Source organism: Akebia trifoliata, chromosome 4, assembly GCF_017979445.1.
Source record: "Akebia trifoliata isolate Shusen 1 chromosome 4, ASM1797944v1, whole genome shotgun sequence".
In the NCBI taxonomy this organism is placed as follows: Eukaryota; Viridiplantae; Streptophyta; class Magnoliopsida; order Ranunculales; family Lardizabalaceae; genus Akebia; species Akebia trifoliata.
The window spans coordinates 31,709,393-31,732,234 of record NC_141378.1 but is presented as its reverse complement, the minus strand read 5'-3'; the positions used below and the strand labels follow the sequence as shown (position 1 = coordinate 31,732,234).

Here is a 22,842-nt window from a genome sequence, read left to right as displayed (position 1 = left end):
TGGATTACTAGCTATAAAGCTAGTAGCCTGGTTATCACAATACGTAGGTATAGGAATAGGAACTTCAATCCTCATCTCCTTCAGAAGACTCTAAACCCAAGCATCTCACATGCAGTATGCGCCATTGTCCTGTATTCTGCTTCAGCACTAGAATGAGTTACAATTTGCTTTTTACTACACCAAGTCATCAAATTACCTCCCACGAAGGTACAATACCCAGAAGTAGATCTACGATCAGTCCTGCTCCTCGTCCAATTAGCATTTGAGAAGCTAGTAATGGATATAAGAGGTGAAAGTCTATATAATAATCTTTTGCCTGGTGACCCCTTTAGATACCTCGGTATCTTAAACACATCCCAATGAGTCTGTCGCGGAGTATACATAAATTAGCTAACTATTCCCATAACAAAGATAATATCTGGGCGAGTGACAGTTAGGTAGCTTAGTTTGCTAACTAACCTACTATAACACCCTACATCAGCATAAATCTCCCCTTATTTAACATCTAGCTTGGTAGTAGGATTTATAGGAGTATTAGTTGGTTTGGAACCCAAAGTACTAGTCTTAGATAACAAATCTAGAACATACTTCCTCTGAGACAAATTAATACCTTTTTTGGAGCGAGCTACTTCAATACCCAAGAAATAGCGAAGAAGACCCAAGTCTTTAGTGTGAAACTATTTAGCTAGATGAGTCCTCAGATCTAAGATACCACTAGTCTCACTTCCAGTGATGATAATATCATCTACATAAACTATCATCGTAAGAATTCCACCAGAAAAGTGCCTCACAAACATTGAATGATCAAGAAGTAAACCTAGCAAATTCATAGGCGAGAACAATTGAGCTAAATTTATCAAATAAAGCTCTAGGCGATTGTTTCAACCCATAGATTGCCTTCCGTGGATGATACACTAGTTCAATCTTACCAGAGTCCACATATCCAAGTGGTTGCTCCATATATATCTCCCCCTGCAAGTCTCCATGTAGAAAGGCATTTTTAATATCCAATTTATAAATGAGCCAAGCATAACACACTGCAACATAAATAAGAATTCTAATAAAGTTTAAGCAAGTCACTGGAGAATAAGTCTCACTATAATCAACCTCATAAGTCTGTGTGTAACCCTTGGCTACAAGGCGAGACTTCAATCTCTCAACATATCTATCAGGAAAATACTTGACTTTATACACCCATCTACACCCCACAACCTATTTCCCAAGTGGAAGTGGAGATAGGTCCCAAGTATGATTATGATGAAGGGATACAATTTTCTCACCCATAGCTAGTTTCCACTCAGAGGAGAATAATGCCTGCGTATAGGAAGTAGGAACAAAAATAGTAGACAAGGGAAGTGTAAACTAGCAAAATAAAGGTGACATCTGATAAAAAGACACAAAATCAACAATTGGGTGCTTAGTGCAAGTTCTAGTACCTTTCCTTAAAGCAATATGAAGATCACCAGAGGTAGAGGTAAATGTTGGTGGATTTGTAGGTACCTCAAGTGAAGTTGATGAAGGATCTGGGACTGGCAGAGAAGATGAAGGAGCTTAGAAATGAGTGCGTTGATATACTTGAAGAGACATAGTGGAAGGGTCACATGTAAGAAGAATTAGAAGCATAAGAAAGGAGGAAACTGTAAGAGACAACTCCCCCTGACAATAAGACACAAGATCCAAGTCAAATGAGACACCAGCAAAAGAAAAATAAAGTGTAATGTCACATCAGCACTTACTAGTACCGTTGAGTGATATAAAAATAACACCTATACCCTTTTTGTGTATGAGAGTAACCCAGAAAGACACATTTGATGGATCTTGGGGAAAGTTTATCCAACTCAGACTCCAATGAGTGAATAAAGCAAATACAACTAAAGATTCTAAGAGTAACAACAAAAGGATGGATTTGAGAATAAACTAGAGAGAAAGGTGATTGACCATTTAAAATTAATGATGACATGCGATTAATAAGATGAAAAGCTATGAGGACATCACCCCAATAAGGCTTAGGTACATGCATCTGAAACATAATGATGTAAGCAACATCAAGTAAATGATGATGTTTTCGCTCAGTAATACCATTCTGTTGAGAAGTATTAATATAATTGGTTTGATAAATAATGCCATTATATAAACAAAAAGACTGGATAAAGGATTCCATGTATTCTAAGTTATTATCAGAATGGATAATTTTCACAAGTTTGTCAAATTTGATTGAATTTTCTTTATAAAAAGTAAGCAAAACATGAGGTAATTCAGTGCGATCTTTCAATAAAAAGAGTCATGTCATACGAGAATAATCATCCACAAACACCTCAAAGTAATGAAAATCAAATAAACATTTTATTCTTGATGGACCCTAAATATCTATATGAATTAGTTCAAAAAGACTAGATTGACGACTCTCAGTTCGACTAGGAAAAAAACTACGGTGATTCTTGTCCAATTGGCAAGTCTTACATTTTAAAATTGACACTGAACTCAACTTAGGAATGACACGATGCAAATTAAACAAAGATACATGACCCAATCGATAATACCACTGAAGGGGTGAAATTGAAGCACTTAAGGCAAAAGTAGGCACATTACCCATTATGCCTTGAATAATATAATCCATCTTTTTCAAGTCCCAAATCAATCATTTTCTTCGTCTTGAAATCTTGAGAGATACAATAAGAAGGGAGAAAAGGTTATAGAGCACTGCAATGATTTTGTAAGCTAACTAACAGTAGGTAGATTAAAAGGAAAATCAATGATAAAAAGAGTAGAAGATAAGAGAAGAGATGAGTTTGGAAAAACATCACCTTTCCCAACTATATTACGAGTAGAACTGTCAGCTTATACAATGTGAGAATTAAGAGAATGGAAATTAGAAAAGAGACGAGATATACCAAACTATGGGCACTAGATCTTGAATCGATTACCCAAGCTGAGGGAGACTTAGCAGCCATAAATCTAGGATTACTTGAAGTAGTTGTGGGTGAAGTAGGTCTTACTGTCAAGGTGGTCAACTTCCGAATAATCTCTCCCAACTGTGTAGTTAAGATAGAAAAATGTAGCTCTAGATGTAGTTTGAGAAGTAGAATCAGTGAAACTTTGAGGAGGTTCCTCTTGAGCCTGATTAGCCTAAGTAGATTTACCCTATTTATCCCAACAAAATTGCTTAGTATGGTCAATGTAGATACAATAGGTATACTTCAAATCACCACCACGGCCGCCTCCATGAGCACCATGACTTCCTCTACCAACACCATCAGAAATCCCCAAATTTTCCATCCGAGGAGAAGTAAACTAAAATCCCGCAAAGAGATAAAAAAATCTCAAAAAAATAGTATCCCCTTGGATATTCTATGATATGCGACTACGATTGAGAGGCCAACGAAACAACGACCGGAATAAAATCGCAAAACTCAAAAACACCCATAAAAAAAAAAAAGATCCGGGCAAAATTTCAAACTATTGATCGAGAAGTCGATTTGTTTATTTTTGCAAAAACATTGTTCATGAAGCACTGTTCGTGCAGAAAACACTATTAACGGAGTATTGTCCATGTAGAAAATACTATTCACAGAGTATTGTTCATACAGAAAACATTGTTCACGAGTATTATTCACGTGGCATGTTTACACTATATTATTCACGGATTTTATTTTATTTTTGAAACTAAATTTTGTGGCTTCAAAACTGTCCACAAATTCCCTAATCATTCATAAACACCTTAAACAAACACAAACAAAGTCCTAGATAAACATCTAGGTGCAAACAAACAAACCCTAAACGCTTAATCTTTTTTTAGAACCAATGCTTTAGCGTTTGGAAGTACTGGATTGAAGAGGGAAAAGAAAGTGATTAAGAAAAGGAAAGATAAGAAGAGAAATCTAGTAGATCTAATGGTAGAAGTGCTTTGATACCATGCTAAGTTTGGGAGTCCAACTCAACCAATTGGCTATGGGTGGAGAGGCCTAAGAGCTTATATAGAGAGAGATATGGCAATAAGTGTCCGATGTGGGACTAAACTCAACATGCCTCTACACGTTTGGGTTGGACTAGGCCAAAGAACGTGGAGATATGAACTAGGTGATGTGGAGGTGAGAAAGGCCCACTCTGATACCATGTTAGAAGATTAGGGTTAAGGAGATGAAAATAGAGAAGAGAATCAATCGATCATCTTCAATAGGGTTCGACCTCTCTTTTATATTAAAAACATGTGGTTGGTCATGTGGGATTAAGTATTGAGTCAACCCGACATTAAATAAGACCTCTAATAAGTCTCATATTGTTTTATCTAATGGTTCTACTTGTAGTGTAGTGGGGGCAGGTGATGTTCATCGAACTTCATGTCTTTTATTATCCTCCACCTTACTTGTCTAAGATTTTCATTTTAATCTATTATCTGTTAGTCAACTTACAAAATCTCTTCAATGCTCCATAATTTTTTTTCCTTCCTCTTGTGATTTTCAAGATCTCAAGATGAAAGTGATTGTTTTGGGGCATAGGAAGGATGACTTGTATTTCCTGGCACATGAGGAGACTTCATCTACTATGAGTGCTTCTGTTTCGCTTCTTCAGTGGCATTTTCGTTTGGGTCACGTATCTTTGTCTAATTTGTGTCGTGGTGTTCCACATTTGAGTCTAGTGTCTGTTTTAGAATGTGAGGCTTTCTATTTGGGAAAACATTACTGTAGTTCTTTTCCTCTTTGTCTTGAGAGTCGTCAATCTAGTGTTTTTGATGTAATTCATACAGACATTAAGGGCCCATCCAGAATAAAAGTTTATTTGATTTTCAATACTTTGTTGTATTTGTGGATGATTATTCTAGAATGATATGGTTATTTTTATTGAAAGATCTTACTGAATTACTTCATATTCTTTTTTACTTTCTACAAAGAGATTTTAGTTCAATTTGGCAAGTTTATTAAAATTATTCGATTTGATAATGCCCTAGAATACACACAATCATCTATTCAATCATATTGTTCTGACCATGGCATTGTTCATCAAACATCATGTGCTCACACCTCTCAAGAAAATGGTGTTGTAGAACGTAAACATCATCATTTACTTGATGTTGCTTTTACCCTTATGTTTCATATGCATGTTCATAAATCCTATTGGGGTGATGTTGTTCTTATAGCTTGCCATCTTTTTAATCGCGTGCCATCATCAATTCTAGATGGTTTTTCACCATTTTCCTTGGTTTATCCTCGAGTTGACCGTTTTGCTATCGCACCTGAAGTCTTTGGTTGTGTATTCTTTGTTCACTCCTTTGAGTCTAGTCTTGATAAACTATCGCCTTGGTCCATTAAATGTATATTTTTGGGTTATTCTCGTACTCAAAAAGGTTATCAATGTTATTGTCCCATCTTACGACGGTATTATGTTAGTGTTGATGTTACATTCTTTTAATCCACACTTTTCTTCCCATTTGTCAAAGCTTCATTTGATTTGCACATTGTGTCTTCGCTTAAGGGGGAGTTGTCTTTGCCCACTCTTCCTCCTTTTGTTAGTCTTGTTGTCCCTATTGTTGTTCCTACACATGGTTTTCTCTGCTACTTTCTTGGTATTGAGGTTGCTCATTCCAAGTTCATTCCAAAACTGGAATTAACATGTCTTAGCGGAAGTATGTTCTTGATTTACTGTCTGAGACTGGTACATTAGGCTAAGCTAGTTGATATTCATATGGATCTCACAACTAAGCTTGATGCTGAAAAGAGGAGAGTTTTCTAGATGCGGGTCGTTATTGTAGATTAGTTGGTAAATTAATTTATCTTACTATTACTCGCCTAGACATCACATTTGCTGTTGGAGTAGTTAGTTAGTTTACGCATGCTCTACGACAGCCTCATTGAGATGCAATTTTTTGGATTCTACACTATTTGAAGGGGTTGCTATACACTCTGGCTCAAGTTCTATCTGTCATTAATTTTTTAGATTCTAATTGGGCTGGAAGTCGTATAGATCGTCGGTCCACTTCAGGTTACTGTACCTTTATAGGTGAAAATTTGGTGACTTTGCGTAGTAAGAAACAACAAGTTGTAGCTCGTTCTAGTGTTGAGCCAGAATATAAGGCCATGACTCACACTGCATGTGAGATGCTCTAGGTTCAGTCACTTCTCAAGGAAATGAGAATTAAGATTCCTTCTCTATGCCTATATATTGTGATAATCAAGTTACTAGCCATATTGCTAGCAACCCAGTGTTCCACGAGAGGACCAAGCACATCGAGGTTGATTGTCACTTTATTTGCGAGATGGTGTTGGCGAAACAGATATCTACTCATTACATCAAGTTAGAAAATCAATTGGGAGATGTGTTCACAAAACCATTGTCTCAAAGTTCCTTTCTTAATTATTGTACCAAGTTGGGCATGTCTGATTTGTATTCTCCAGTTTGAGGGGGAGTGTTAGAGTTCTTATTTTATGTTATTATCTTTTATTCATTGTATGTGATGGGCCCATAACTTAAGCCCATCACTATATGACTATTTTATATATAAATAGTAAGGGTTGAACCCTATAGAGGGTAACTCACCTTCATCTTTTTTCTATTCTTCTCTCTTTCTCTCTAAACCCAAACTTTTATATTCTCAGAGATGTTTGGAACAAACTTGCAACATTTGATCTTTGCCCACCTTTAGTTAAAGTTGTCTTACAAGCATATATAGCCTAATTTGATAATTGTCAGTATTTGTTTTTTGTCACTGTAGTTTATTTGTACGATAGTTGCATAATAACCCCTACACCTGTTGTTTAGGGGTGCACATGGTTTGGATTGGTTCGGATTTTTGCAAAATTGGAACCGAGCCAAACATGATCGGTTCTACAAATTTGGAACCGAACCAATCCAAACCAACCTTGGTTCGGATTGGTTCTCAGTTCTCATACTTTCAAAATAGAAAAACTAGTATTTTTTCTTTCAAAAGAGGAACCCTTTGGATCAGATCATCAATAATGCCTATTTTTAAAATGAAAATGATTTTATGATTAAATTTTGACTGAAATTTGTATAAATTGAAAATTAGAGAAAGCTCAATGAGACTAAAAAAAAAATTACATTTTTAAAATTGGTATTTTGGATGGATTAGTGAGGAAACTAATCCATAAATGATAGATTAACGAATCCAAGTCTAGGTTCGCCTAGTATATTTCATTTAACAAACACGACATGAATGTTATCGTAAAAAAACAAGGAATCAAATTTTTTGAAAAAGTTTTTCTACAAATGGGTTGGTCCATTTGAGAGTTGAGAGAGAGATTTGTGTACATTTTTTTATGAGTTTTTGTTAAAAAAAAAAAAAAAAAGAGGAGATGAAGTCGAAGAAGAGAGAAATAGATAATAGAAGAACGAAACTAAGAAATTTTTTAAATAAATAAACATATATATTATAATAGATACTTCAGATTAGTTCGGTTCTCGGATTGGTTCGGTTCTATTATACCCCTAATCCGGAACCGAACCAAATCAATCGGATTTTTGTATATACAATCCGCACCCGAACTAAACCATGCTCAATCCGAACCAATCCAATCCAAAAGGCTTCGGATTGGTTCGGTTCTCGGATTTACCCAATCCAATGTGCACCCCTACTGTTGTTGCCGTCCTGCCTAATTAAGGCTATCTTACAGAGTGAATGTCTACAATATATTGCCATTAGTGGTGATATTTGGAAAGACATTTTTTTTGTTTCTTTCATTACAATGTTTTATTGCAGTGGGGGTCAAAAACAGATGTAATTTTTCTTTTTCTTTTTCTGTGAGTAGAACTATTATTGAATTCATGTTTTATTTCATTTATTAGCTAATTGGTAGTTAAGAATATTCAAAAATAATTAATTGGGCAGGAAGCAGTTTTGAAGGAAGAGCTCCGTAACATGGAAAGATCAAAGAAGCGGGAAGGGGTAGATATGACATATCTGAAGAATGTCATCTTAAAACTTCTGGAAACAGGTAAACTCGTCCATTTTTTAACTTCACAGAACTAAAAGCTTGTTGATATTCAGTAAAGTATTCAACTTAAACTTTCATTTCAACCAAGGAATAACTTGCAACAACTATTATCTCATAAACAGGTGAAGTTGAGGCTCTACTCCCTGTGGTAGGGATGCTGTTACAATTCAGCCCTGATGAGGTGAAGTAGACAGCTTCTTTCAAGTCGCTAGCTATTATTATTATTATGAAATCGAGTGTCTATTGATATGCACTGCTTTGTCATTGTCAAATGATTGAAATCATGCCGCAGCTTTGAGGCATGTTTGTAATCAGTAAATAGTGATTGAGGAATCACAGCGTTACTGCAGTGCCATGTCTCAATTGGTGCACTTCCTAAGTTTTAAAGCTTGGGAACTCAACTCAGATGTCCATCGAGTCAAGCAAGTCAACTAAATTTAAAAATATTTTTAAAATTTAAAATTATATTTATTTAAGGTTTTCAGAAAAAAGAATACTAAATATAACTCATAACTCTGCCGAGTTTGAGTCTAGCCTCTACAAGTTTTAAAACATAGCAAACACAAATGATTCCATGTTTGTTAAGCTTTTGTTGGCAAAACCCAAAATTAACCCGATACAGGAGAATGCAAACAATGCAAACAAACCTAGAATGATATCCAAGATCCAAATATATTATCCAGAGTCTGAAGATATAAATTAAAGGCTCAATCAATCACATGATATCAAAAATACCTAACAAGTTATTATGAAGATTAATTTCTAGGCCTGATTTGCAATCCCACAAGAAAAAATCCTTAATTAAGGAAACACAAAAGTTTTGATTCTTCCAAACTAGTCCAGGGTTTCAGATATAATGTGGCTATCAAATATTCTTACAATAAACCAATCAGGGAATGCTATAATAGGCTTTAGGACAATAAGTGGTGAATTTTGATTTTTCCAAACAAGTTCGTGGGTTTCAGATATTATGTGAGACTAGGTAGTTGTAAAAGGTTGTTATTGGGCTTAAATGTTTTTTTATTTTATTTGAAAGGTTAACGGGTTAAGGCGGACACAGACCAGTTAATTCCTAAGATACAAGCAATCCCTTTTATCCTGAAGTAGGATATTACAAATATTACTCAGAATAGTATCCCTATCAAATTCTGTACAAGTTTTCAATGCCGCTATCAAAGCTAACATGTCTGCTGCTTTATTGGATTCTCTGAAAATATGTTGAAGGCAACCTCCTCAAAAAAACCATAGATTCTTTTGATATTATTAACCAGATAAGCTGATTCCCATGGGCACTTTCGTCTATCTTTAAGAATTTGGATGGCAAAAAGTGAATCAGCTTGAATTTGAACTTTCCTGCGTTGTTTCCTCATTGCTAACTACATACCTGCTTCAATACCTTGAAGTTCATGTATATTATGATAGATTTTGGCATTGTCCAATAGCACCAAATCCACCCTTTTCAGTAGTTAAAGACCCATCTGTATTCATGAGCCAGTGATCTTGAGGAGGTTTAGTCCATCTACATGAAGTTTGTTGTATATGAATAAAAGATGCAGGTAACTCCCAAGCTTCAATCAATGCTCTATTATAATTTGAATTTTTTCTCGTTTATCTGAAAATTGGGTCCAAATGTCTTCTTTTATCCTTCTGAGGATATCTTCAATTCTATTGAATTCATTTTGATATACTCTAGTACATCTAATGCGGAATGCAAATCAAGTCAACGATCAAGGCTTCCGACGAAAATTTTGTAATTATTTAGGTTTTCACTTAATTAGGTTTAAATTTAGCATTCGAAATTATTTTAGATTAGTTACATTTTTAGTTTTGAGTTGTTTTAGAGTTTTAATTTTATGTTTTTGGGCTTATTTTGATGTTTATCGGCCCATGGTCTTAGTATAATATTTAGGGGCAGTTTAGTAACTTTAGGTTGTCTTTTATTTAAGTTTATTAGGGTTGAAAAATTAGGAGAGAAAGTTACCAAATATGGTTATTTATTTGGAATTTTAGTTTGATCAAGATTTTCTTGGATTTTTATTTTATTTTATATTATTTTAGGACTTTTTTAATGAAGAATAACGTTGAATAAAAAGAAAGTTTGAGCTTGATCTTCTTAACAATGAGTGTGGGGTGAGGTCATTTTGGAGTGAGTCCAAGATAATATTTTTTTTCTCTATCCATTTCTCAATTTCTTTTTTAATCTTTTGTTCTTGATTTTCTTGAATTCTTGATTCTTGAAACCCCTTTCTTGAACTCTCTAATTTTTATTCTAGAACTCTTGAAAACCTTTCCTACAGCCTTTAACATTTTCCTCAATCCTTAATTCTTTCCCCATTATCTTAACCATTAATCCTTACCCTACAAACCCGAACCTTTAATCCTTTCTTTTTCCCTATTGAAAATATCGTAATTTATAAAACTTTATGTTTTGCATTTCAAAAGCGAATTGGGAATCTGGAAACCCTTTTTCCAATTGCTGCCCCAAATCCTTAACCCAATTCCAAATACCAAATCAGATCCCCTAACCACCCTTTTTTTTTTTTACCTCTCTTCCCCTACCATCTTGCATCAACATCTTTCTCGTCAAAGGTAATAAATGAATGCACAATTCTTGATGGCTGTTGTGATTGTTGCCTTTGAAATGGTCCAAGATCCAAGCTATCTCAAATTCTCATGTTCCCACGAGTCTCCTTATCAAACAAAATTTGAGGATTTCTTCCCATAATTTAGCAGAAAAACGACACTCCATCAGCATATGGTAAGTATTGGGCTTAAATGTTTGTTTCTAATTACAATAAGTTTTAAGGGATTTAAAGGGGTGTTAAATGAGTAACTTGGACTGCAATATGTTCAGGATGGTTGAAAGTTTGGGTTTCATTTTAGAGGTGGGTGGTAATGTTTTAGGGAGCACAATGATGGTTTGGCTAACTGATCTTGGGCAACAAGTTTGGGGTTTGATCTTGGGGAAGAAAACTAGGGTTTTGTTTCTGGGAAAGAATAGGGGTGTGGCTAGGTTTTAAATGGGTAGTAGGTATGGAGCAAGATTTAGGGTGTAGTAGGACAGGTATGGGTGTTCAACTAGGATTATGTGGTGTTGGAATAGGTGGGGCAAAATTGATGAAGGTATCGGGATGAGGTTCGCAATAGAGATTGATGAATGTAAGGTTTGTAAGAATGAGACAATTGAAAGAATATAAATAAAGTAGAAATTTTCCTTGATTTGCACCAGAAAGAAGTGGATGGAAAGGATGGTGTAATCTTGGATCAAACCAATGAAGTATCCACATAGAACTCTCCAAGATTACTCACATAGAGAGCCTTAAGAATTCACAAAGAGAACTTAGAAATTTTTTTATTTTATTTTATCATAATAAAAATTATTACTAAACATCTATCTATAAAGTTCTCTCAAACCTAAATCTAACCTTAGCAATCCAACTTACATAACAATATCTAATGGTCGTGAATAAAATAACTTAAATATAAAAAATTAAAAATACCATCTATGTTTCAATCCTGTAACTTTCCTTCTAATTTTCAATCAATGAAAGCTCAATAAAAAGGCATGATAAAACTACCAAGTTATTGGCCAACAGCTATAATAAAGTCAATCTAGTATAACCTAAAAGTAGGCCTAAATACTAATCCTAATCATTAAATAAAACTCTTAACATAGAATGAAATAAAACATAAAATCTAACTAATGGTCCAATGGAGGGCTTAGACCCATAGCTCAGTTGGTTTGACACATTGCAAAACAACTTTGCGATCATGGGTTCAAGTCCAGCTTACCCATAAAAAAAAATCTAATGGCCCAATGGAAAACAGAACTATGAACTCATCAACTCTGCTCGAATGGAAAGATTTTGCATCTAGCGAAATAAAATTGTAATTATACTCCAACTAATCAAGTTTTTCTATAATCTACATGCCACACGATCTTGGTCTGATCGTCAAGAAAAATCATTATATCCTCTACGCTCCAATAGCAACTCGTATGCATTCTCCTATTGTCAGTTCTTCCTAATATCATGTACACAGGGTGTTCTAATCCATTCTAGAGTGGGGTCCTCAACTAGAACCTAGCCCAAAATCTAGATATCACCAATTCATGTAAAGAAATGTAAGGCTTGTGGTCTTCGACAAAACCCAAAATTGATAATCCAATGTTCCCCATTCCTCCATGTGTGCAATATGGAACAATATGGTAACACTGTGTTCTGGTGTGACATATGCGCCTATGACCTTTGTTGTCTTGAGACACTTGGACCACAAACAAGGATCGTGTTGAAGGTGTGGGGAACCCTTAGCTTGCATTTCATTCGTGCATGCCTTTGGAGCACCATTGCCTTAGTATAGATGTTTTGGGGGTAAGTTGGTAACTTCTTTATCTTTTTATTGAGTTTTCATATGTTGAAAATTCCAAGGAAATAAAGTTATAAGATTGAGAAACAGATGGTATTTTTGGTTTTGTTATATTTAAGTTGTTTTAGGTTATATTTACAACCATTAAATCTTGTGATGTTAGTTGGATAACAGGATTAGATATAGGTTTGAGTGAACTTTATAAATAGATGTTTAGGGTTGTAATTTTCATTATGATAGAATGACTAAAGTTGGTTTTCTTACTAAATTCTCTATGTGAGTTCTTGAGGTTCTATGTGAGTCATCTTGGAGATTTCTATGCGGATACTCCATTGGTTTGAACCAAGGTAGCATTATCTTCTTCTATCCACTTCTTTCTGGTGTAGATTATGGTAAATTTCTACTCTTTTTTTTTATTCTTTCAACTGTCTCATACTTACAGACCCTAGATTCATCAATCCCTATCATTGGTGCCTCGCCTATAGCCCCAGTTGAACACCCATACACCTGAAATCTTGCTCCATACATATTAGTCATTTGAATTCTAGCCACACTCATATTTCTTTCCTAACACCCTATTTTTCTTCCCCAAGATCAGTCCTCAAACTTGTTGCGCTAGACCAAGCAACTGAACCATCATTGTGCTCCCTAAAAACCTATCATCCACCCTTAAGTTGAACCCCAACAGTTGTTTATTGGAAATCTTAGAATAGTTAGTTCTAGTTTACTAATCTTAGTTTATTTCGGTTTATTCCTTTGTAAGGGCATTTATGTCTATTCCCTTTTTTATTGATTATAAATATACGCCAAGTTCTCATTATGAGACTTGACTTTTCTCTTCTAAAATTCTTCTTGGTATCAGAGTAGAAAGGAAAAAAAAAAAAGGCACTTTTCACCCTCCATCTTCGTTTCTTCTCCAATCTTCATTTCTCCCCTTCGAGGGCCCCTTCTCTTTTTGATATTTATTCTCTTCATCGCATGTTGCGATAGAGAATTTGTTAGTTCTTCACATGCTGCAATAGAGTTTTGCACTGTGAATCTTTGCCCTACGTTAGGGTTTCCCTTTATCCACTCTAGAGTTATTGGGTGAACTTTGATCAGCCTCAATCCAACTCGCAACAGTAGCAGCAAACAACAACAAGGTGTTGTATACATCCCGATCAGTTTATATACCCCTAAACAGGCTTGCGACACCAACAGACAACAACTACGTGCGGTTGTGTACATCAGGATCAGACCTATAGGTCTGAAACAACCTTGCGACAGTAATTGCTAATGATTTGGATTCCTGCGATCAGTGTACAGGCCTTGAATAGTCCTGCAACATCAGCAGCAAGTGGTTGGAACCTTACAATCAAGTTATATGCCCTAAACAAGACCTGCAATCAAACCTACAGGCTGTGAATAGCCTTGCGATCAGATCTACATGTTGTGAACAACCCCTGCGATCAGCCTACAGGCCTTGAACAGTCCTGCGATCAGTCTACAAGCCTTAAACAGCTCTTGCGATCAGCTTATAAGCCCTTGATTGCCCTGCAATTAATTCTACAACAGCTCTAGGGTTGTACGAAGGAATTTTTGGTGATCTGTTGGGGCTTGGACGCTACAAGAAGGAATTATTTTTGACAGCAACAGCAAGAAATATTTTTTATTTTGACCTTAGCAAGGGGCTTCGACAGAAATATTTTTGTGTTGCTGACAGCAATCAATAGCATTATCTAACCTTCGACAGTACTAATACGGGAGATCTCCCTTCAATCCAAAGTTCCTTCTTATTCATAGTGTGCAATGACGACGACTCACGAGACTAAGGATTCTACCACAACTCTTGGGGCAAATTTCTCAGTCCAGCGTATAACTAATGCACCACTAGATGGTCGCAACTTTCAGTCCTGGTCCCGGTCTGTACGACTTTATTTGGGTAGTAGAGGCAAATCTGGTTGGTTGTCAGGCGTTATTCTTAAGCCACCCCTCACTGATCTAAAATTTGAACAATGGGAAATTGATAATTGCACCATTCTAGGATGGTTATTTAATTCCATGGAGCAACGCATCTACACTATGTTTATGTATCATAAGACTGTCTCCTCTTTGTGGTCAGCTCTCACTCAAACATATGCACATGCTCGTAATGACTCGTGGATTTATGAACTTTACCGGGATATTGCTCAGGCTACATAGGGAAATCAAAGTATTGCAGATTACTTTGAATTCCTTCAGTCTCGTTGGGAGGAACTCTCACACTATGAGTCTATGGCTGAGTTGTCTACTGAGGCAGCCGCGTATGTGGTTAAGAGGATTGCTTGACATCTGACATATCAGTTTCTCATGGGTCTATGCCCTGAGTTTGAAGTACTGCGAACCCAAATCCTTAATACCACGACTCTACCGTCCTTATTTGAGACATTTGCGACCATTGATAGCGATGAACGTCGTCGTCGTGTAGTTCCCTCTCAGACTCAATCTTCTGTCATTATCTCTGCTCCAGATACAGATCAGATGGCTCTTGCAGTTAATTCGGGTTTCTCTAACTCATACTTTAGGATCCGGGAATCGAGGTCGTGGCAGCCGTGGACGGGGTAAAGGTAGTAGTCTTACGTGTAGCCACTGTGGGAAGATTGGCCATGAGAAGGCCCGTTATTTTCAACTCTATCCCCACCTGTTGAGATCTTCTGGGGGACAGCCCCGTGTTGCTGTTGTGGAATCTACCTCTGTTGATCCTGCGTCCCTTGGAACTATTGATTTGCAACATCTACAGACGCAGGTTATAGCTATTGTACGGGATCAGCTTCAGGCTCAGACTCCCTCATCCTCGACAGTCGCATCTGTTACCGCACCTACAGGTACCTCTTCTGCATTTCATGCCTCTCAGTCTGGCTCTGCTCCTCTGTCTTGGGTAATTGATTCTGGTGCCTCTGATCACATGACCGGTGAGTCTAATCATTTTATTTCTTCCATTTTTCCTACTACTCATAAAGAGGTTCGGCTTGCTGATGGGTCTCTTACCCCTATTCATAGCAAGGGTACTATTTCCTTGACCTTGGTTTTTCTCTTGATTCTATTCTCCATGTTCCTCACCTATCTCTTAACCTTATGTCTGTGAGTAGTATAACAAAATCCCTTAATTGTTCTGTAACATTTTTTCCAACTCACTGTGTCTTTCAAGACCTGACTTCGAGGAGGATTTTTGGCAAGGGATATGAGAGGGATGGGTTGTATCTGTTTGGTGCTCCACCTACTACTGTTCCAGCTTCCATCCTCCCACTCACTGCTAATCATCCTTTTTCTTCACAGACTTTAGACTTATGGCATGCTCGATTAGGACATGCAAATTTTCAGCACTTATGTTCATTATTTCCTACTTTAAAATTTTTTTTGTAATGGACACAAATTTCAGTGCTCTGTGTGTGAGCTTTCCAAACACACACATACATCTTATATTCCTCGCATGCATAGATTTAATGCTATTTTTGATTTAGTTCATTCTGATGTTTGGGAGCCTCTCCTGTTACTGCTTTTAATGGTCATAGATATTATGTTACATTTATTGATGACTATTCTCGTTGTACTTGGGTTTATTTAATGCGTTCTCGTTCTGAGGTGTTCCCTATTTTTGTTAATTTCCTCAAAATGATTTTAACTCAGTACAACATTACTGTCAAATCTCTTAGAACAGATAATGGAGGAGAATATATTTCTGATAGGATTCAGTCCCATCTCCATGAGCGTGGTATGCTCCATCAGTTAATTTGCCCATACACTCCTGAGCAAAACGGGGTGGCGGAACGTAAGAATTGCCACCTCATGAACATCGTTCGTTACCTTTTGCGAGGGATGCATATTCCCAAGTCCTATTAGAATATGGCAGTTCTTACTGTTGCTTTCCTAATGAATCGTGTTCCAAGTCGCACTTTAGGGGGACAAATGCCTTTTCATGTTCTTCACCTTGATAGCACTCTCTTCCCCATTACACCGAGAGTTTTTGGGTGTACCTGCTTTGTTCAGGATAGAACTCCCCATCACACCAAACTAGATGACAAAGTCATTCATTGTGTTTTCTTGGGTTACTCATCTATGTCAAAGGGGTATCGATGCTATAATCCACTCACTCATCGTCTTATTCATTCCTTAGATGTCACATTTTTTGAAAATGTTACATTTTTTGAAAATGTTCCATTTTTTCGTACTTCATCTTCTTTGTAGGACTCTTTTCCTTTGCATGATCAGTCCCTTATAGTGCTACCGTCACCAGTTTTTTCTCCACCTTGTTCACCGCCGCTGCAGGTTTACTCTCGACGTCCTCCCCCCTCTCAAACTTTGCCAACATCTTTCTTGGACTCAGGTATAATTCCTTCTACATTTACTCCTGTTCCTTTCATTACTGACTCTCACTTACCTATTGCACTTCGCAAAGGTAAGCAAGGGTGTGTACTAATCACCCTATTGCCCAGTTTGTTTCCTATCAGGGTCTCTCTCCTTCCTATCGAGCCTATCTTGTTGCCACAGACTCCATTTGGATTCCTCGGTCTGTATCTGAGGCTTTACGTGATTCTAAGTGGACTAGAGCCATGACTACTGAGATGGATACATTGCAGCAGAATCATACTTGGGATCTTGTTTCTCTTCCCTCTAGAGAGCGGACTGTTGGCTGTAAATGGGTTTTCACCGTCAAGTATCTAGTAGACGGTATTGTTGATCGCTATAAGGCTCGTCTCGTCGCTAAGGGATTTACACAGACTCCGGAAAAAGACTTTGGTGCCACATTTGCCCCTGTCGCCAAACTTTTTACAGTTCGTCTTCTTATCTCTTTAGCGGCATGTCATTCATGGCCTCTTCACCAACTTGATGTGAAGAATGCTTTTCTAAACGGTGATTTGACAGAAGTCATTTATATGGATCGCCCTCCTAGGTTTCGTCTTCAAGGGGAGTATTCTGGGAAAGTATGTCGCCTTCTCAAATCTCTGTATGGCCTAAAACAGTCTCCCCGAGCTTGATTCCAGCGCTTCTCTGTGGTCATCCTATCTATGGGATTTTCTAGATGCCACTCTGACCATACTTGCTTTATTTGACGAGGAGTAGATGGTCGCAATACCATTGTCTTGGTTTATGTGGATGATATTATAGTAACTGGGAATGATGCATAGTGGATTGACAGGGTTAAGAGGCAATTGGGTAATGCTTTTGAGGTTAAAGACTTAGGTCCCCTCAAGTACTTTTTAGGGATAGAGGTAGCTCGCTCACGTCATGGTATTTCGTTATCTCAATGCAAATACACATTGGATCTTCTTCAGGACACTTATGCTTGGTTGTCGTCCTGTCTCTTCCCCAATGGATCAGAATCATCGACTTCATGCTGAATCTGGGGAGCTTTTATCTGATCCTTCATCTTACCAAAGACTCGTAGGCCGATTGATTTATCTAACACTCACTAGACCAGATTTGACCTTTGCAGTCAGTGTAGTCAGTCAGTTTATGCATGCTCCGTGTACCTCTCATCTTGACGCTGTGTACCGTATCCTTCGCTGCTTGAAGTCTCGTCCTGGTCTAGGCCTATTTTATTCCTCTACTACTCAGCCGCATTTGTCCTATTTCACTGATGCTGATTATACAGGATCTCTTACAGATAGGAAATCTACATCTGGTTTCTGTACTCTCTATGGTGGTAACCTTATTTCGTGGAAAAGTAAGAAACAGAGTGTGGTTTCTCGTTTGTCTACTGAAGCTGAGTATCGTGCTATGGCTCTTGTCACATGTGAACTTCTTTGGCTTAGATCTTTGCTGACAGAGTTGGGATTTCCTATTGTTGGTTCCTCCTCATTGTTCTGTGACAACAAGTCTGCTATTATGCTTGCATCTGACTCAGTCCTTCACGAAAGAACTAAGCACATCGAGGTTTATGTTCACTTTCTCAGCGAGAAAGTTCGATCTGGTACACTTGAGACAGTCTTTGTTTCTTCTTCAGATCAACTGGCCGATATGCTTACAAGGTCTGTTGGACCTTCTATCACTAACTCTCACCTTGCCAAGCTGGGTCTAGTTGATATATTTGCCCCAGCTTGAGGGGGAGTATTGGAAATCTTAGAATAGTTAGTTCTAGTTTTACTAATCTTAGTTTATTTCGATTTATTCCTTTGTAAGGGCATTTATGTATATTCCCTTTTTTATTGATTATAAATATACGCTAAGCTCTCATTATGAGACTTGACTTTTCTCTACTAAAATTCTTCTTTGTTGTCCCTTCAGTTCATCCTGAAAATGTAACTTGTAGCCTAAATTATACCCCTTCAGTCCTTTTGAAGCCCTTGAAACTTGTTGTATTTTATAGTAAACTTTTAATTCCAATAATAGCCTTAAACTACAAATTTTCTCCTTTCAGCCCGCTTATCCATCTTAAAACCCTTGCTGGAATTTCTAGCAACATTTAAACCCTACAGCCCAAAAATCGACCCCTTATTACACTAAATCCTCTTACGTCATTCGCTCATTAGTCTACTATTAAAATATTTGATAGCCACATTATATTTCAAATCCTGGGCTTGTTTGGATGAATCAAAACTTCCATTAAGCCTTTTGAATTGCCGTAATTAAGGGGTTTGTTACTGTGGGATTGCAAATTAGGCCTAGAAGTCAATATTCACAATTACTTGTTAGGTGTTCTTGATATCGTTTGATTAGTTGAGTTTCTAATTTACATCTTTGCTATAATGGATAATTTATTTGGGTCTCAGATGTCATTCTTAGTTTGTTTGCAGTCTCCTGCATCATGACCCATGATACATTATTTTCTTGCCTTTGTAAAGAACCAACATGGAAGCACTGCATTACAAGGCTCCATATTTCGATACATTTCAACCCAGCAAGAGTAAGCCCCAGGTTGCCTGGCTTCAGGCCTCCTTACACACAAATAGTGAAACCCTTGGTGATTCGACCTCCCTTACCCCCCACATCCATAATTCAACCTGCCGTGCTTCTGCCAGACAAGCTCTGACCTCCCAAATTGAGGTGTAGAAGTGTGTGTTAGTATGTTTGTTCCATGGGGGGTTTGGAGCTTTTGGGACTGAAGTGCGTCAGGTGGTTCTTTTCCTGCATGATCTGTCCATAGTGTTCATGAACACACATTAAGGCCCATGTTGCTTAGTGAGCCAACCCATCAAGTAGGATGCCCAATCAACAGCCGCCTACCATCAATTGGATGTTGGGTGCCCATAAAAGCTGCACTGATCAAAATGATCCCAACTGTCATTCTTATGCGAATAAAGATAATGATCTCAATAGTGTCATGTTTCGGGTTAGTGCCCATTTGCATCGTCTCTTGTTCATGGCCTGGATCGGCCCAACCCGTTTTTGTAACCACAGAATTTCCTTGATCTAATAGCATATTCATTATTTTTGACATCTCCTAACATACATAATATTGCAGATCCAGAAGTGCCAGCAAGCTTACCGTTCCTCAACTGAGGTTCCACCAAGCCCTGCAAGTGATGCTTCTTCAGCTTCCAGCCGCTCTCTTTTCTCAAGATTCTCGTTTTCATAGTTCCTTAAAGTGCAGAACACACATGTCTGAGTTTCATCCACCCGGGAATGTATCTTTGGCTGCACCCACAAATAGAAAGGAGCGAAGGAGGAGGTTGTAGAATTTTTTTTTACTTACAGAATATCCATCCTATCTATAGCCACTCTCAAATTTCAGTGGTTTGACAGATTACTTGATTTTTTCATTTTACTTTTTTTTTGTTTTTTTGTTTTTGTTTTTTTTGTTGTTGTAACTTTGAAGTTGTATTTCATGGAACATAGATCAAATATTGTTGTAAAAGAACTAATAAAAGAAGAAAATGTTTGCTAGCATTTGACTGCACATGGAAAATCAATTGGAAAACCAAATTTTATTGTTCTAGTCATTGGAAAATAAGGTCATGAGGGGAGAAAAACAAGTCCGACTTTGAAGTGGCCAGGCAGCTTCAAAACTTAGGGGGATATCACCCTCCTCTCATAGCATGACACAGCTTTTTTTTGTTTATGTCACGCCCTTAGGTTTTTGTTAATATTTGAGATACGTCCTTGGAGACAACACGTGTCACATAAAGGAGAGGGTTCTACCAAAATTTTGAAGCCGGATGGGTGTTTCAAAAATTTTTTTTTTTTTTTTTTTTGGGAAGAACTTATATTTTTCTCTAATCTGTTCTCGTTGTTTTCTGATACACTTTTGAAAATCAAATTACTAATATTGTAAAAAAAAAAAAAGAAATTCATAAATTCTTACGTAAGATCTTTTTGAAATCACCTTGGAAAATTAAATTACTAATATTATTAATAAAAAATTCAGACATGCTCATGTATGATCTTTTGCCGAAATTAATTAATCAGCCTGAAGTATATACAAAATGACTGTATTCATGAATTCATTTTTTTAACTTGTCTAGTGCACAATTGTTGTATGGACAATATGATGAATTCACCTTTATGCCCTCATGTTCAGTGTAGGTTAGTAGGGAGGTTAAATAAGTAAATAACAAAGGTTAGTGTTCATATAATGATGGGAAACTTACTCTCTCTCTATATACACTCTCTTTTTGTACATGTTTGATTGATCAACTTTCAATTTGATTGCAGTGATTCCTGATGATGGGTGTATGTTCTAAAAGTTTTTGTTGATCTCTAGACATGTTCTAAAGCTCAAATAAGATATTATACATTGAAGAAATCTTAGAAATCCAGTTATGCTAGAAATACATAGACTCGAAATATAGAAAAGATCATTTCAAGACTAAAAGATTTTTTACGACCAAATTTGATCAAATTATCAAAAATACCCTTACCACGAAAACACTGTCACATTTAGGAAATCCCTTTTGAACGCATGAAAGGATAATTTGGAACCAAATAAATTGTTCCGTTGATTTTCACAAAAAACTTGGCATACTACCAAAATACCCCTAGTGGGTTCAGCATTTATTTCATGTTGAAAAAAAATCATAAATTATATAAATTGACATTTTCAATGAATTTCTTTAAAAAAAAAAAAAAAAAAAAAAAAAAAAAAACGACCAATTCTAAAACACCCATGAATGTCAATAAACGACTTCCTAAAGCAAAAGCTGTTTTTTTTTTAAATGGCAAAATGGTAATCTACCAATTTCACAATTTGAAAATGCAAATCAATTTTAAGTGAAAATTTTAATATATTATATTAAAAATATAAATCAATAAATACAATTAACTAAGGTGGTGTTTGTTTGCGATATTTTTCAGCGCTTATTAGTGGAAAAAAAAAAAAAATTTCAGCACTTTTTGTCAGAATAGCACGTTTGTTTATTCCATGTATATTTTCAGTGCTTATTGCTGAAAATAAGTGAAAAAAATTTAGCATTATTTTGATGCTGAAAAAAAGTGTTGAAGCGGTAAGCACTTCGCTTTTTTGGGCACGGACAAGTATGCCCTTTGTTTTTTTGAGCACGGACAAGTATGCCCTTATACTTATAAGGATATTACCTCTTATATCCCATGGACAAGTATATAAGCATCCCATAAATTAATAAACCCACACCATGACCAAATTGTTTTGTCTTATATGGGTTAAAAGTTCTGGAATTAGTTGATTTTTGGTGAGAATGATCTCTACAATGAGGAGATCATCCTCACCATCAACCTATCTTGAAACTTCTAACCCCCATCAAATTCCTAAAATCAAAGCCTCAACTCAATACCCACACCCTTAGCTTCAATTTTCAACAAAAAGAAAATATCCAAAAAAGCTTTAAATCAAACAAATCGTTGTTGACATTCAAAATCAAAGAACAAATTCTCATCCTAAAGCTTCGCCAGCAATCAACCATCAACCATGTCAAAAGCTAGTTATTGTAACTCTTAGGAATTAGGGTTTGACAACGTACATTTTTGAAGGAGTAGAGTTCGACTTTCGTCAAATAGGATTGGTGCCTAACACTTTTCAATCTCGTAACTTGATCCACGGATTCTATCTCTTCGTAGATTCTAACCTTGTATAAATTTTTGTGTCGATTTTAGATCCTAAACATAGAATTAGGTGGCAATTCCGTTAAGTCCCATAAAAGGTTTTCTCCAAAACCATAAAACGGATCCAATCCCACAGATCAAGAAAGTTTCACTGGCGAAGTCACTAAGGACATTCGAGGATCCAACTCAAAATTTACAAAGATCAACGCATTGCAAATTGGCATAAGTCTATTTTTGCCATAGGTTCCCTTGGTGAATAATAAATGTGAGTATTTTTTTTTTTTCATTTATTAATTTTTTTAAAAAAAATTGGCATGGTATTAGGAATTTTAATTGTGTTTTCTAAATAAAAAAAAAATCTTGGTTTTTTTTTCATTTCAACGTCCCATAACAATCGAAGATTTAACGTTTAAATAAAAGGAGGATTTTAAGTCGTGCTATGTGTTGTATCTCTAAAAGATAATTAAAGGTGGAAAATATCAAAAGATCAAGGAAAAGAAAAAAAATCTTTGGTTCGTGGCAAAAAATAAATAAATAAAACAAAAAAGGGTGGCGGAGT

The 22,842-nt window shown here is 36.5% G+C and overlaps 1 protein-coding gene across 1 annotated transcript in view; it reads left to right on the top strand.

Annotated features, from left to right (window-relative positions):
- The window catches only part of ATGRIP (Golgi-localized GRIP domain-containing protein), a 62,497-nt gene extending 42,341 nt beyond the window's left edge, over positions 1 to 20,156 (top strand). Inside the window, exons 20-22 of the mRNA XM_086440793.1 lie at positions 7,841 to 7,946; positions 8,069 to 8,127; positions 19,732 to 20,156. Coding sequence (XP_086296919.1) covers positions 7,841 to 7,946; positions 8,069 to 8,127; positions 19,732 to 19,845 — 279 coding nt within the window. The 3' untranslated portion in view covers positions 19,846 to 20,156. The remainder of the gene's footprint in view (positions 1 to 7,840; positions 7,947 to 8,068; positions 8,128 to 19,731) is intronic.
- Positions 20,157 to 22,842: the final 2,686 nt, after the last annotated feature.